Raw genomic sequence first — 13892 nt, 5'->3', positions numbered from 1 at the left:
TCGTGGCTAAAAGTTTTGACACAAAGTGTTTTGAAGACTTTGGGGTCTCCTTGTTCTCCAGGCATTCAAGAGAATGTGCCGATGATCTCCTTCCGGCTCAGATTTGGTGATGACCAGGCAGTCTGTCAGATATCTCCCTGGCCCTGGAGAGTAGTGTTTGCAACTGGTTCTTGCTTTAGTTCATCTCTAAACTTGCACCTTACTGCGGGTTTATTACAGCTGTGGCTATCAGGGTTAGATATTCTTGACACCCTAGAGACAGGCTGTAATACAGGAATTGCAGAGAATGGAAGGAGGATGAGACAGCATCTTATGGGCTGGAGAGAGATGTTACCTTTCCATGCATTGCACATGTCAGGCTTTGGACCTCCATTGGATGTGGGAAGATGTGAGAGCTTGAATTATTTTATTTTAAAAATGTCTGGTTATAATGTGTTTCATAATAACAAAAATGGAGAAGTACAGGGAATGAGCGTTTACTTAGTGATTAAAACCCACATGTTCCCTATTGTAGTGCTTGGGTTTGATTCCTGAATCCATCTCCAGACTGTAGTTTTCTGCTAATGCAGGCCTCAGGAGGCGGTAGCGGTGACACAAGTGATTGGTTCCTGTACCCATGTGAAAGACCTGCATTGTGTTCCCGTTTGCCCTCAGCCTTGACCGTTAGGGCATTTGGGGAGTGACTCAGTGGATAGGAGCTTTCTATGTCTTTCTCTTGCTCCCTCAGTCTCCCCAATAGGTAAAAACAATTTAAAAATAAACATACAAGGTGCTGTGCAGTGGCCTAGTAGCTAAAGCCTCACCTTGCACATCCCGTATTGGTGCCAGTTTGTGTCCTGGCTTCTCCACTTCCCATTCAGCTTCCTGCTTGTGATCTGGGAAGGCCGTGGAAGATGGCCCAAGTGCCTAGGGACCCTGCACCCATGTGGGAGACCCGGAAGAAGTTCCTGGCTTCTAGCTTCGGATTGGCTCAGCTCCAACCATTGTAGCCACTTGGGTAGTAATCAAGTGGGCGGAAGACCTTTCTCTCTGTATCTCCTTCTCTGTAAAACTGCCTTTCAATAAAAGTAAATAAACTTTTGTAAAAATAAAAAAGTATAGCTGTAGACTATGTAGTTTGTAAACCATAGACTCAAATGCATATTTATGCATGTTTTTGCACAAAAAGTGTAGAATGAGAAAAGTTTAGACCACTGTTTCACTGAATTTATTTAATTCAACTTCACCCAGCAGTTGTCTTATGCTTCTAATTTTATGAGGGAACCTCAGAAAGCTGGTGGAAAAGCATATCATAAAAACTGTGTCTGAATATTAATTTTTTTGTATCAAAATATACTTCTCTTTTAATTTTATTTTCCACAAACTTAAAAAAAAACAATTTGCTTATTTGAAAGGCAGAGTCACAGAGGGGATGGGGAGAGATACACAGAGAGAGACAGATTATCCATCTACTGGTTCACTCCCCAAGTGGCTATAACAGCCGGAGCTGGAACTGTCCAAAGCCAGGAATCGGAAGCTTCATCCAGGTCTCCCATGTAGGTGCAGGGGCCATTTTCTGCTGCTTTCCCAGGTACATTAGGGAGTGGAGCAGCATGGACTCCAGCCAGTGCCCATATAGGATGTTGGCGTCACAAGCAGCAGTTTTAATCCACTATTTCACCATTCTGGCCCCTACACAGACTTTCTGAAGTTACCTGGTGAGATAGAGTGCTCATTTCTTACTACTTGAGTAGTGGCAGTGGGATTTGGAGCCTTGGGTTTCCTCTTACTGCCTTCCCTAGCATGCATTCTTTGTGCCCGCCTGGCGAAGTCTGCGTCACATCAGGGGTATAGGAAAGAACTGGCTTTCCTTGGAGCCGATTTAAACTGTAGTTATTGATTTTAACTTTTCTCTTTTCAAGTTCAAAGGTTGTTTGTCTTCTCAGTTAAATTCATCAGTTTTTACTCTTCTGTGTTTACTCAAGGATGTTGTTAAAATGGCAGTATGATCAACATATTGAACAAAAATAAGGAAAGAAATTTTTAGGGTAGAAAATGCTATTTGCTTTTTAATATCATAAACTTTTTTTATTGTTCAGAAGAAATACATGGTCAATGTTTAAAAACACAAGAAACTAGAAAAGAAAAAAATGATTATCACAGCAGTGGAGGGAATTACTGTTAATGGTGTGTTAGCTCTCAGTTTAAAGTCTTTTGGAGCTGGTATGGTGATCAGTAAGTTAAACTCCCATATATGACTCCAGTATCCCATATTGAAGTGCAAGGTTTTAATCCTGGAAGCTTTCCTTAAATTCTGCTTCCTATGAAGATGGCAAAAAATGGCCCAAGTACCTGCCACTCAGAGGGCAGCCCTAGATAGAGTTCCTGGCTCCTGGCTTTGGTTTGACCCAGGCCTAGCTATGTGGCCATACAGGGAATGAGCGAGAAGATGGAAGATCTCTCTAAATCTTTAAAAACATATTCTGCATGAATGTGTGTATATATTACACACATGCATACTCATCCTCTGTTTCAGTGTTGCTTTAATGGGATGATATATCGTGGCAAAATATGGTAAGTGGGAAGCCAGAATCCCCTATCAGAGAACCTGGGATCAAGTCCTAACTCCACTTTTAGTCCAGTTTCATGCTAGTACACCTGAGAGGCAACAGATGATGACCCAAGTCCTTGGATTCCTGCCACACACATGGAAGATCCATGTGGAGTTCCTGGCTCCTGGCTTCAGCCTGGTCCAACCCCAACTACTGGAGGCGTTTGGGCTGTGAACCAGCAGATGAAAGACACCCGTCTCTTTGTGTATCTCCCTGTCTCTCCTCCTTTTAGATAGATGCATTTGAAATTTCCTAGTAGAAAATAAGCACTTTAATGCTACAGATTGACACCAATAATCTTAGCAAGTATTCTTGCTTATTGATGTTTGAACAGTTTAATCATTTTGGGAATTCTGTTTCATTTGTAGCTTTCTCTCATTTAGAATGTTTTCATTCCTAATGAGGAAAAGTGTATTTCAGCCTGCTGTCTTTTACTTGGTATATTACACTGTTTCTAGAAAGTTGTCTTTAGGAAAGGGTTACTGCAATGGATTAGAAGGGTGAATGTTCCTTATAATTTTATTGAATGAGAGATCATGCCTCCAGGAATCATTTACAAATAAGGCACTTTAAGGGTCAGTGCTGTGGCATAGTGGATAAAGCTACTGCCCACAGCTCCAGCATCCCATATGGTCACTGCTTCAAAACCCAGATAGCTGCTCCACTTCTGGTCTGCATCCCAGCTAGTGAGCCTGGGAAAGCAGCAGAAGGTGGCCCACGTCCTTAGGACTATGCACTACACAGGAATCCTGACTCCTGGTCTCAAATCAGTCCAGTTTGAGCTGTGGTGGCTTTTTGAGATGGGAATGGGAGATCTCTCTCTCTGTGTGTCTCTTTCTCTCTTTCTAATAGAGGAATAGATCATATTATATATATATATATATATATATATATATATATATATATATATATTAACATTAAATGTAGGAGCCAGATGCTGTGGTGAGAAATGGAGACTGGAGTAGAGTCTGGCTTTGACTATCTGTCAGCCTCTCTGTGGCTTCTCACTGAACAATGTGTTCTACTTTGAGTTCAGGCAACACTAACTATTGTAACAGATCACAAATTTATTTCTTGCCCCACTAACAGTGCCTGCTGGGCATCCCCGGTGGCACCAGTTCCCTGGTTTGTCTATAAAACAGACCCGTGAACCACTTTGTAGAGCCAATCAAAAGAGTCAGTTGGTTCGTGTTAACTTCCTGTGCACAATCCTCTTCAGTTAGTTTTTATGGTGAATATGATAAAGCTCTTCCTGAGGGCAGCTATGGAAACCTTAAAAATAGAATAAAACTCTCTGGTCCAGGAGGCTACAAAACCTGCCTGTGAAGATCTCCGTACGCTGGCCCATGGCCTTGCAGGGATCCTGGGCTTCGTGCTTAAGAAGAGTTCATATGGGCCCGGCATGGTAGCCTAGCACCGAAAGTTCTCACCTTGCTTGTGCCTGGATCCCATGTGGGTGCCAGTTCTAATCCCGGTGGCCCTGCTTCCCATCCAGCTTCCTACTTGTGGCCTGGGAAAGCAGTTGAGGATGGCCCAAAGCCTTGGAACGCTGCACCCGGAACAGTGCCTGGCACAGTTGCCTAGTGGCTAAAGTTCTCATCTTTCGTTTGCCAGGACCCCATATGGGCACTGGTTCTTGAGTGCTCTTTATTGCTTATTCTATTTCTGCCTGTATGTGCATTATCATTAAAAAGTCCCGCAATCACAGTTTGGGAGATGCTGTTCTGAAAAATAGAACGGCTGGGACAAAGGCTATTTCCCTATATCTGATCTGTGGCTTACCCACAGCTTTGTCTCCTGGGCATTTGGTGACCTCTGGGAAGGTGACCTAAAGCAGGCAGTGGGAGAAAGTGGGCAGTTTCAATGCAGTTGCCCTAATGGACGTTTTTAAAAAGTGCTCTCCCTAGTATATTTGAACAGCATCTATTTGGAATGCTGGCTCTCTGCTTCAGGCTGTCAATAGTAGTGTGAATTCCATATGTCCACAGATCTGCTTCTTCCGTTTTGTGTCTGAAGTTCGGTGAAGTTTGTAAGACTGTTCTGCTCTATCCTCGAACTCCATAATCTCTGAGACTGCTTTGTGTAACTGACAACTCCAGTTCTCAACCTCCAATACATCCGAAAGAGGTTAACTCTAGCAAAGATACAATCCTGTTTATGTTTTAGTTTGGGGAACAAAGGAAGGATAATCACCTTTTGTGTGCTTCAGAGATGATTTCAACAGCAGTGGCGTTGAAACTTGGCTCTGTTCTTGTGTTTAAGGTTTGCTCCTTGCCCAACAGACCTGATGAAGAAGTGCTACAGGGTTATGAACGACAGGCAGAGTCAGGTGTCAGCACAGCCATGGGTGAGAACATTCTGCAAGTTACTGGTGTCATCCCAGGGTTACCCAGTGCCCTAAAGATGAGAAATTTCTGGTGTTTCCTGGGGCTTTTCTCTGGTCAGCTGAGCATCAAGCTCAGCAAGAAGGCATTAGCCTTGAACTCCTGACTGGCACTGCAGCTGGAAGCAAGTGCAATAGAACTTCTTCCAGACTTTATTATTTTGCAAAAGGTTAATTGCAGCTTTTAATCTTTCCAAGTATTAAATGGGCCCCTTTGTAGATTGTGGTTTGTTCTTTGAGCCAAATGAATCTTGTTAATCTAGCAGTGAATTGAAGAGAAACCCCTGACCTTTTGAAAATGCTGTCACAGGACGAGTCTGTGGGCCAGACAGCTGCAGCCCGGCTGACTGGATCATTGTCCCCAGTGGTGCGCACCGTCTCCACTTCAATGGTTCCGGCTTCAGAAACAATGCCTGTCTGAGATGTGTAGTGTGGGTTGAGAACATCTCTGAGGTTTTTAGTTGAGTTCTTGGAAGGAGATGGGTTGCTATCTATTTGTTTTATCTGTGGATACCCACTCTCATGTCTCCTAGCAAAATGGAGTCATAAGAAGCTCAGAGTTAGGGATTTTAGAATAGTAGAGTGGTGGCTGTTTGGTTGCTATATATGGAACAGAGTGAAGGCCTGGGAGGTGCTGTGCTGCTCCCAACATTTGATATTTGATTGCTGAAGTCTAGAAATTTCATGTGCCACTTAATCCAGGGAATTGGTCAAGTCATAGGAAAAAATGGCCTGATGAATGGTATGAAATGTGATTAGGTTTGCCTTGGGAAATTGCTTTCTGCAAGGGTGACTTGGTTTCAGGTAAGTCAGGTGCCTTCAGGGGCCAGGTCTCCCACACAGATGCAGGGTCCCAAGGCTTTGGGCGGTTCTCAACTGCTTTCTCAGCCCACAAGCAGGGAGCCTGGTGGGAAGTGGAGCATCCAGGACATGAGCAGCACTCTTATGGGAAGTCAGTGCTTGCAAGGTGAGGAGTTAGTTTTTGAGCCATTGCACCAGGCCCAGAAGATCCGTAAGTTTAAAAAGCCATTGCTTGGCATGTGTTCACTCTATTGTATGCGAATTTCCCCCCCATAATTCTGCCAGTGTGGAGAAAAGTCACGGGGCTTGAGTGCAGGGCATGAGGTGGGGGCTGAGGCATGAAGCCGTACTCGCCTCTTTCACAGGGCGAAGAACATGATAGTCAGCTGGCAGAAGAGGCAGGATTGGAACCCAAGCCTGTGGCACTGCTAGCATGTCTATTGAAGTCCACAATTGCTTTTCATGCCTGTTTTCTGACCCTGGGGAGAGTTGCACTTAAGCTACCAAGGGATTGTTCACTTACATGTGCAGTTCAAATCCTGATTTGGGGCCCAGGTTTATTTGCTTTGTGACAGCTGTGGACTTTGGTCTGTAAATCTTTAACACAGAGAAAGGAAAACAGAGGCCAAGAGAGGCCACAGCTGCCATTGGGGGAGTGTCATACTGCTGCAGGCTGGGAAAAGGGCCTTCTCCAGGGACAGATGGCATGCAGTCTCTCTTGGGCCTGCCTGTCGCTTCACCCCTACCTCCTGAGGTGCTGCAGACAGGATTTTGTATTGGAACAGTGTAGATAGGACATGCAACTCTCCTTTCTGTTTGACTTTCCTGAGTCAGGTTTTGTTCCAGGAGTCCTGGAATCTGAATGGCAGGGGGGAGCTGTATTTATCAGAGTTCTCAGCAGAGGGTAACTGTGACCTCCTGCCAGAGCCGCGGCCCTGTATGAGGAGCAGGTGGTGGTCCCTCAAGTTCCCTGGGGACCCGCTCTTCAGCCAGCCTGGTAACTTGAGCTGCCAGGTCCAGTGCCCGGTTTTGTGGCTAAAAGCTGAATCCCTGAAGTACCACTGGAATGATTGCTTTTGCTAGCCAGATAAGAGAATCTCCTTAGGAGCTGTGGCTGGGCGGCAGCTGGTTACCCTGGGACGGTGTTGGCTTGTCACCTGTGTCCTGAGTGCAGTGCTTGTGCCCCAACACACGAGTCTGTGTATCCTGTATTGTTTATACATCTGAAAAGCAAAGCCATAAACTAAAACTTTGACCTAAGTTTGTAAGTTGAGTGTCTTTTAGTGTTTCTGTACAACCCTAAAGAATTTTTACAAGCATTAACCTTTTAATTAGACACTGTTATTCCTGAGTTTTTAATATTGCAGCTAGTTCTTTTTTAGGATTTTGATTGTCCATGATTGAATACTTCACCTGGAGATTATATAGATTATTTTCCCTCACTTAATTAGGGAAACTGCTTGATAGGACTCAGCGTGAAACTGCCATGTGCTGAGTTAGACGCCTCGTGTCATTAAGGAGAGAGAATGATTTTGCATATTTTGGCTGGTCTATGAGATCTTTATTGAAAATGTTTAAGAAGTTGAATAATTAGAAAAAAAGAAAACAAAATAAAAAACAAAAAAATTTAAAAATTAAGTTTTTTTGAAAAGTTGAATAATTAACATTTTTAAAAACCTATGCAACTATCAGAATGTGTAGTTTTTTCAACCATACATAGAATGCTCACCAACATATACCATATCTGGGCCATAAAACAAACCTTAACAAATTTAAGTGAATTGAAATTATATTTATCGTGTTCTATGATTGTATTGTAATTAAGCTAGAAACAAGTAACAAAAAATACAAAACATCTTAAAATATTTGAAAAACAAAATACTTCTAAGTATCCCGGCACGTGCCGGGATCTCATATGGGCACTGTTTTGTATGCTGGCACCCCCACTTCCCATCCAGCTCCCTGCTTGTGGCCTGGGAAAGCAGTTGAGGACGGCCCAAAGCCTTGGGACCCTGCACCCGCGTGAGAGACTCAAAAGAGGTTCCTGTCTGCTGGCTTCAGATCAGCTCAGTTCTGGTCATTGTGATCAATTGGGGAGTGAACCAGCAGATGGAAGATCTTTCTCCCTCCCTTTGTATATCTACCTTGCCAATAAAAATATAAATAAACCTTTAAGAAAACGAAGTATAAGGTATCAGCATAAAAACTAAAAAAAAATAGACATCACCAGAGACCTCACAGACATTAAAAGTAGTGCAGGAAGGGCCAGCACTATGGCATAACAGGTTCATCTTCCACCTGCAGTGTCAGCATTTCAAGTCCTGGCTCTCCACTTCTGATCCAGCTCCCTGCTTGTGTCCTGGGAAAGCAGTGGAGGACGGCTCAAGTCCTTGGGCCCTTTTGCCCATTCACCCAGTGAAGACCTGGAAGAGCTTCCAGTTTTGGATTAGCTCAACTCTGGCCGTTGTGGCCATTTGGGGAGTAAATAACTGCATGGCAGACCCCTCTCTGAGTCTCTTCTCTCTCTAAAAATCTGCCTTTCGGGGCCCGGCGCGGTGGCGCAAGTGGTTAAGGTCCTCGCCTTGCACGCCCGGGATCCCATATGGGCGCCGGTTCTAATCCCGGCAGCCCCGCTTCCTTTCCAGCTCCCTGCCTGTGGCCCGGGAAAGCAGTCGAGGACAGTCCAAAGCTTTGGGAACCTGCACCCGCGTGGGAGACCTGGAAGAGGCTCCTGGCTTCGGATCGGCATAGTATCGGCCCGTTGCGCTCACTTGGGGAGTGAATCATCGGATGGAAGATCTTCCTCTCTGTCTCTCCTCTCTGTATATCCGCCTTTCCAATAAAAAATAATAAAAATAAATCTTTAAAAAAATCTGCCTTTCAAATAAAAATAAATCCTTTTTTTAAAGGAGTACAGGAAAATATTGGGAATAATGTTATGTGCAAAAATTGTATACTTATGAGAAATAAATTACTTGAAAGAAACAAAACTTCACTCATAAAGAAATATACAATTGAATATCCCAGTAGCAGTAGAAGAACTTGAATTCATGATTAAAACCTTTGAAAACAGGGAAAACTCTAGACCCAGATTGCCTTATCAACAAATTTTACAAAACCTTTAAAGAAGTGTTGGGGTCTAACATCATAGCTCAACAGGCTAATTCTCCACTTTGATGTGGGTACTTGTTTGTATCCTAGCTGCTCCACTTCTGATCCAGCTTCCTACTTATGGCTTGCAAAAGCAGTGGAATTCCCGCCAGAGCAGGTGTGGTGGCACAGCAGGGTAAGCAGAGTGCTGGTTCAAGTCCAGGCTCCTTGTCTTCTGTCCCAGTGTCCTGGGAAGTAGCAGCTGATGGCTCAGTTCCATGGACCTGCCACCCATGTGGGTGGCTCACATGGAGTGCCAGGCTCCTGTCTTCAGTCTGGCCCAGCCCTAGTTATAGGGGGCGTTTCGGAACTGAACCAGCAGATAGAAGTTCTGTCTCTTCTATTTTTCTGTCACTCTGCCATGCAAGTAGATGAAAATAAATGTTTAGGGGGAAAAAACATTTTAAAAAATCCCGCCAAGACCAGTTGAAAGCTAGCATTATGAACTCATTGAACAAGGATCTGGGAATCCGCCCTCAGGGCAGGCACAGTCCCACTTGAGCACATCATACTGAACACATTGTTTATCCTGACATTGCAGGACCAAATAACATGTGCAAATTGCTTACCATAGTAACTTAGCATGGTAGCAGACTAAAGAAAAAGGTAAAAGTTATGTACCAGGGGCTGATTTTGTGGTGCACCAGCTTATGCCACGTCCTGCAATGCTGGCATCCAGTGTAGGTGCCAGCATGAGTCTCGGTTACGCCAGTGCCAGTCCAGCTCCCTGCTCATGTGCTTGAGAAAGCAGTGGCAGAGGGCCTGAGTGCTTGGGCCACTGCCATCCGTGTGGGAGACTGAGCGTTTTAGGTTTCTGGCTTTGCCCTGGCCCAGCTTGGATTGTTGCAGCCATTTAGGTAGTAAACAATGAGGGGGAGATCTCTCTCTTTTTTTCTGTGTGTAATTCCCTTCAAATAAATAATTAAATATTTAGAACAATAAAGCTGTGAATCAAAAAATTAACTGTGTCCTATACTTAGCAAAATACATATCTTAAACTGATTCTTAATGGTCCAGGCCACTTCAGTCCCACTGAAGTGCTCTCCATAGTCTGTCCTCTGTTTTGTTTTATTGCTTGGTTTTTTTTGTTGTTGTTGCTGCTGTACAAACACCTGTGGCACACCCCATTCCTTTCAGCACTGCTTGCTTGTTCATTAATTTTTTAATAAATGCTGTTCCTGAGTCCGTGACTCATTGAGAGGAGGAAAGATCCTCACAGCCTGTTCAAAAAACTTAGAGGCATGTAAATCTATGTCATTGATGTGTGAATTTTGTACTCCTCATGCATGACAAAGAGGTGTGTTGAGCCATTTTAGTCCACATACTTTTTCTTATGATAATATTTTTTAAGTTTGAAAATCAGACACAAGGAGATCTCCTGTCTTCCAGCTAACTCCCAACATATCCATGACAACTGGGCCTGGGTTGGACCAAAGACAAAATCTGGAGCTTCAGGTCTCCCACAATGGGTAGCAAGGTTCCAGCCACTTCAGCCATCATTTGCTGACCCTCAGGGTCTGCATTAGCAGGAAGTGGGTGGCAGGAGTCAAACCCGGCATTGAGATTATGGGATGCAGTCATGCCAGGTGGCATCTTACCCACTGTGCCAGACTCCCACCCTGGGGCAACTTCTAAAGATGTATGTATGTATGTGTGTATGTGTTTGAAAGACAGTTACAAAAAGAGAGGGAAAGGTAGAGATCTTCAGTTCACTGGTTCACTCTCCAAATGGCCACATTGGCTGAGGTTGGGCCAGTTCCAAGCCAAGAGCTTTATCTGTGTCTTTCATGTGGGTGCAGGAGCCCAAGTCCTTGGGTCATCTTCTGCTGCTTTCCCAAGCACATCAGTAGGGAGCTGGATTAGAGGAAGAGATGCTGGGGACATGAGCTGGTGCTTATCTGTGATGACAGCTTCTCAGGTGGTTGGGCTGTTTGCCGTCCAGCTGTGATGGACTTGGTACACGGAGCCTGATAAAGAACACCTGATGGTCAGTAGCCGAAGTTTATTACCTGCATCAGACTTTTTTTTTCTTTCTTTAAAAACAAAAAAAACAGTTCCATTCTTTTTTTTAAAAAAAAAGATTTATTTATTTTTATTGGAAAGGCAGATATACTGAGAGGAGGATCTCCTGTGCAGTGGTTTACTCCCCAAGTGACCGCAATGGCTGGAGCTGAGACAATCCAAAGCCAGGAGCCAGGAGCTTCTTCTGGGTCTCCCACAGGGGTGCAGGTTCCCAAAGCTTTGGGCCGTCCTCGACTGCTTTCCCGGGCCACAAGCTGGGCTGTCGAGATTAGAACCAGCACCCAGTGCATCAGGGAGTTGAGGAATTTACATTTACATTTCAACAGCAAGAGATAGTCCCCTAATACACAATTTGTTCTTCTAGCAGGTCCCTAATCCTCAGTCTGTTAATTCCTGTTCCCCTGCCTAGGGGAGGAAGCACCTCTCTTTGATCTGTTACCTAAACCTGCTTCCTGGGGAGTTTCTTGTCAATTCATTTCCATATCAACTGCACCAGAGCCCTCCTGATGGCCCTGTGAATAGCTCTGGTTCCACACTGGCAAAAATTCCCAATGTCTTCCTATAGTAGGCTGACCTGTTATGCCATGACACAGGTTCCTTGTGATAACTTTTGATTGTTACTATGGAAGAGTTGAAGGATGGTATGACAAAGACATAATTTTCAACTTTATGGGAGAGCACCCCTGATTAAAGATTTCTGTTTTTTAAACAAACCTTTGTATCTACTCCTGACCTGTTACTTGGCATTCAGGGAGAAGCAGTCCTGCTTCGAAGGATGGAAAATGAGTAAAAGGGAGTTCTGAGGATTCGTCAGTCTCAGAGGCCTTCAGTTCAATCTTGAGTGGGACTCACTTGTCCACCATGGACATGGCTAATCCTCGAAAAAGATTGACAGTTGGGCCTGGCGCGATAGCATAGAGGTTAAAGTCCTCACCTTGAACACACCAGGATCCCATATGGTTGCCGGTTCTAATCCAGGCCGACCTGCTTCCCATCCAGCTCTCTGCCTGTGGCCTGGGAATGCAGTTGAGGATGACCCAAAGCCTTGGGACCCTGCACCCGCATGGGCGACCCGGAAGAGGCTTCTGGCTCCTGGCTTTGGATTGGCTCAGCTCCGGCTGTTGCAGCTGCTTGGGGAGTGAATGGATGGAAGATCTTCCTCTCTGTCTGTCTTCCTCTGTATTTCTGCCTTTCCAATAAAAATAAATAAGTTTTTATTAAAAAAAAAAAGGAAAAAAGAAAAAAGATTAGCAGTCCTGACTCCAGTGTAGTTGTTTTTAGCAATTATCTGCTCATCACAAGACATTTATAAAATGAGAGGAGTGACAATTTATTTTTTAGACTTTTTTAAAAAGTTTTATTTATTTTTTATTGGAAAAGCAGATTTACAGAGAAGGAAAGACAGGAAGATTTTCCATCTGCTGATTTATTCTCCAAGTGGCCACAACAGCTGGAGCTGAGCTGATCTGAAGCCAAGAGCTTCTTTTGTGTTTTCCACACAAGTGTTTAGGGTCTAAAGGCTGTGGGCCATCCTCTGCTGCTTTTCCAGGCCACAAATAGGGAGCTGGACGGGAAGTGGAGCAGTCAGAACACAAACCAGTGCCCGTATGGGATCCTGGTGCATGCAAGGTGAATGGAAGACCAGATTGAAGCACCTGACCGCTGGCTTTGCCCTGACTCAACACTGACTGTTGTGGCCATCTGGGAAACAGACCAACAGATGGAAGCTTTTTGTTTGTTTGTTTGTTTAGTTTAATTTTTAATTTTCTTTACATAGCTGAGAGGGATGCATGCCCATTTAGGCCTCTGATTAGGGTGGGGAGGGTTGGAGTATGGAGGAAGTTAGGTGGAACAAATGTTTGCTTTCTTTTTTTATCTCCAGTGTCCACTGGGGGGAAGGGAAGGTTTTGCTCCTTGCTGTCAAACTGTATCAGCACCTGGGGATGGGAGGCGGTCATGTGATGAAGCCTTAGAAACCCTGATGTATGGAAGAGTATTCCAAATGTATTATTTCAGTAGTTTTGATAGTGCTGAGATGTTGTTGGCTTCATTGCAAAAGGGTCGAGAAAATATTTCCAAGTTCTGGACCAATCTACATTAGCACATCCATAAACCCAGACATTTTCTGCAAAGCTTGCCAGGAGAGTAGTCTAACCTGTTGTGCTTTCCATCCTCTGATGAGGCACTCGGTATCCTCTGCTGAACTAGATGAGCTGGCTTTGACTTCTGCCTTGTGCATCTGGGCAACTGAGGAGGCCCAGTCCCAATAGAGGTTGAACCACATATGTTGTGATTTTCCATTTGGCTAGTGTTTGTGTTAAGCGGTCTAGTTTGGGAAGTCCCCCACGAAGGAAGAGCTCTTTCAATCTCTTTCTCTCTCTCTCTCTCTCTCTTTCTGCCTCCCTCCCTCCCTCCTTCCCTCCAATTCTTACTTTCAGATGGATAGATAAATCAAAAAGGGAAAAAAATTTGGATAATGGGCATGACCCTTTTCTCCCCAAATCCAGATGTTATCGGATACCGTAGCAGGTTGCTGCTCAGTACCAGTTTTCCTTCCAGCTCATCTCAGTGACCCTTTGCCATCAACAGATTGACACCAGTATCAAAGCCTAGTGTGGTTTTAATGTCCTAAATACCAGTGTTCATTTTCACACTTAATCAGATTTGTGTTTATTTTATTTTTACTAACCAGGGTCTTTCTTCATCAGGGATGGATGAATGAGATTTACAACTATGATCCAGAAACTTACCATGCGACTTTGACGCATTCAGTCTATGTTCGACTTGAGGGTGAAACCTTAAGACTTTCAAAGCCCAATAAAAACATATCCAGGAGGGCGAGCTACAATGAAACAAAGCCAGAGGTCACCTACATCAGCCAGAAAATCTATGACCTTTCGGACAGCAAGGTGAGTCCAAGTACTTCGATTCAGAAGGAGGGCTGC

At 44.3% G+C, this 13892-nt stretch overlaps 1 protein-coding gene across 5 annotated transcripts in view; it reads left to right on the top strand.

Annotated features, from left to right (window-relative positions):
* TEX2 (testis expressed 2) overlaps positions 1–13892 on the top strand; it is an 82237-nt gene that overhangs the window by 32564 nt on the left and 35781 nt on the right. For all 5 annotated transcript variants that reach the window (XR_005884800.1, XM_040989511.1, XM_040989510.1 and 2 more), the window contains one exon: positions 13656–13856. Coding sequence is in view for 4 of the 5 variants with exons in the window: in XM_040989511.1 (XP_040845445.1) it covers positions 13656–13856 (201 nt within the window). In the remaining variant the exon portion in view is untranslated. The remainder of the gene's footprint in view (positions 1–13655; positions 13857–13892) is intronic.

Source organism: Ochotona curzoniae, unplaced genomic scaffold, assembly GCF_017591425.1.
Source record: "Ochotona curzoniae isolate NIBS_2020 unplaced genomic scaffold, NIBS_Ocur_1.0 contig_523, whole genome shotgun sequence".
Classification (NCBI taxonomy): domain Eukaryota; kingdom Metazoa; phylum Chordata; class Mammalia; order Lagomorpha; family Ochotonidae; genus Ochotona; species Ochotona curzoniae.
The sequence above is the reverse complement of the archived record's forward strand: the minus strand, read 5'-3'. Positions and strand labels throughout refer to the sequence as shown.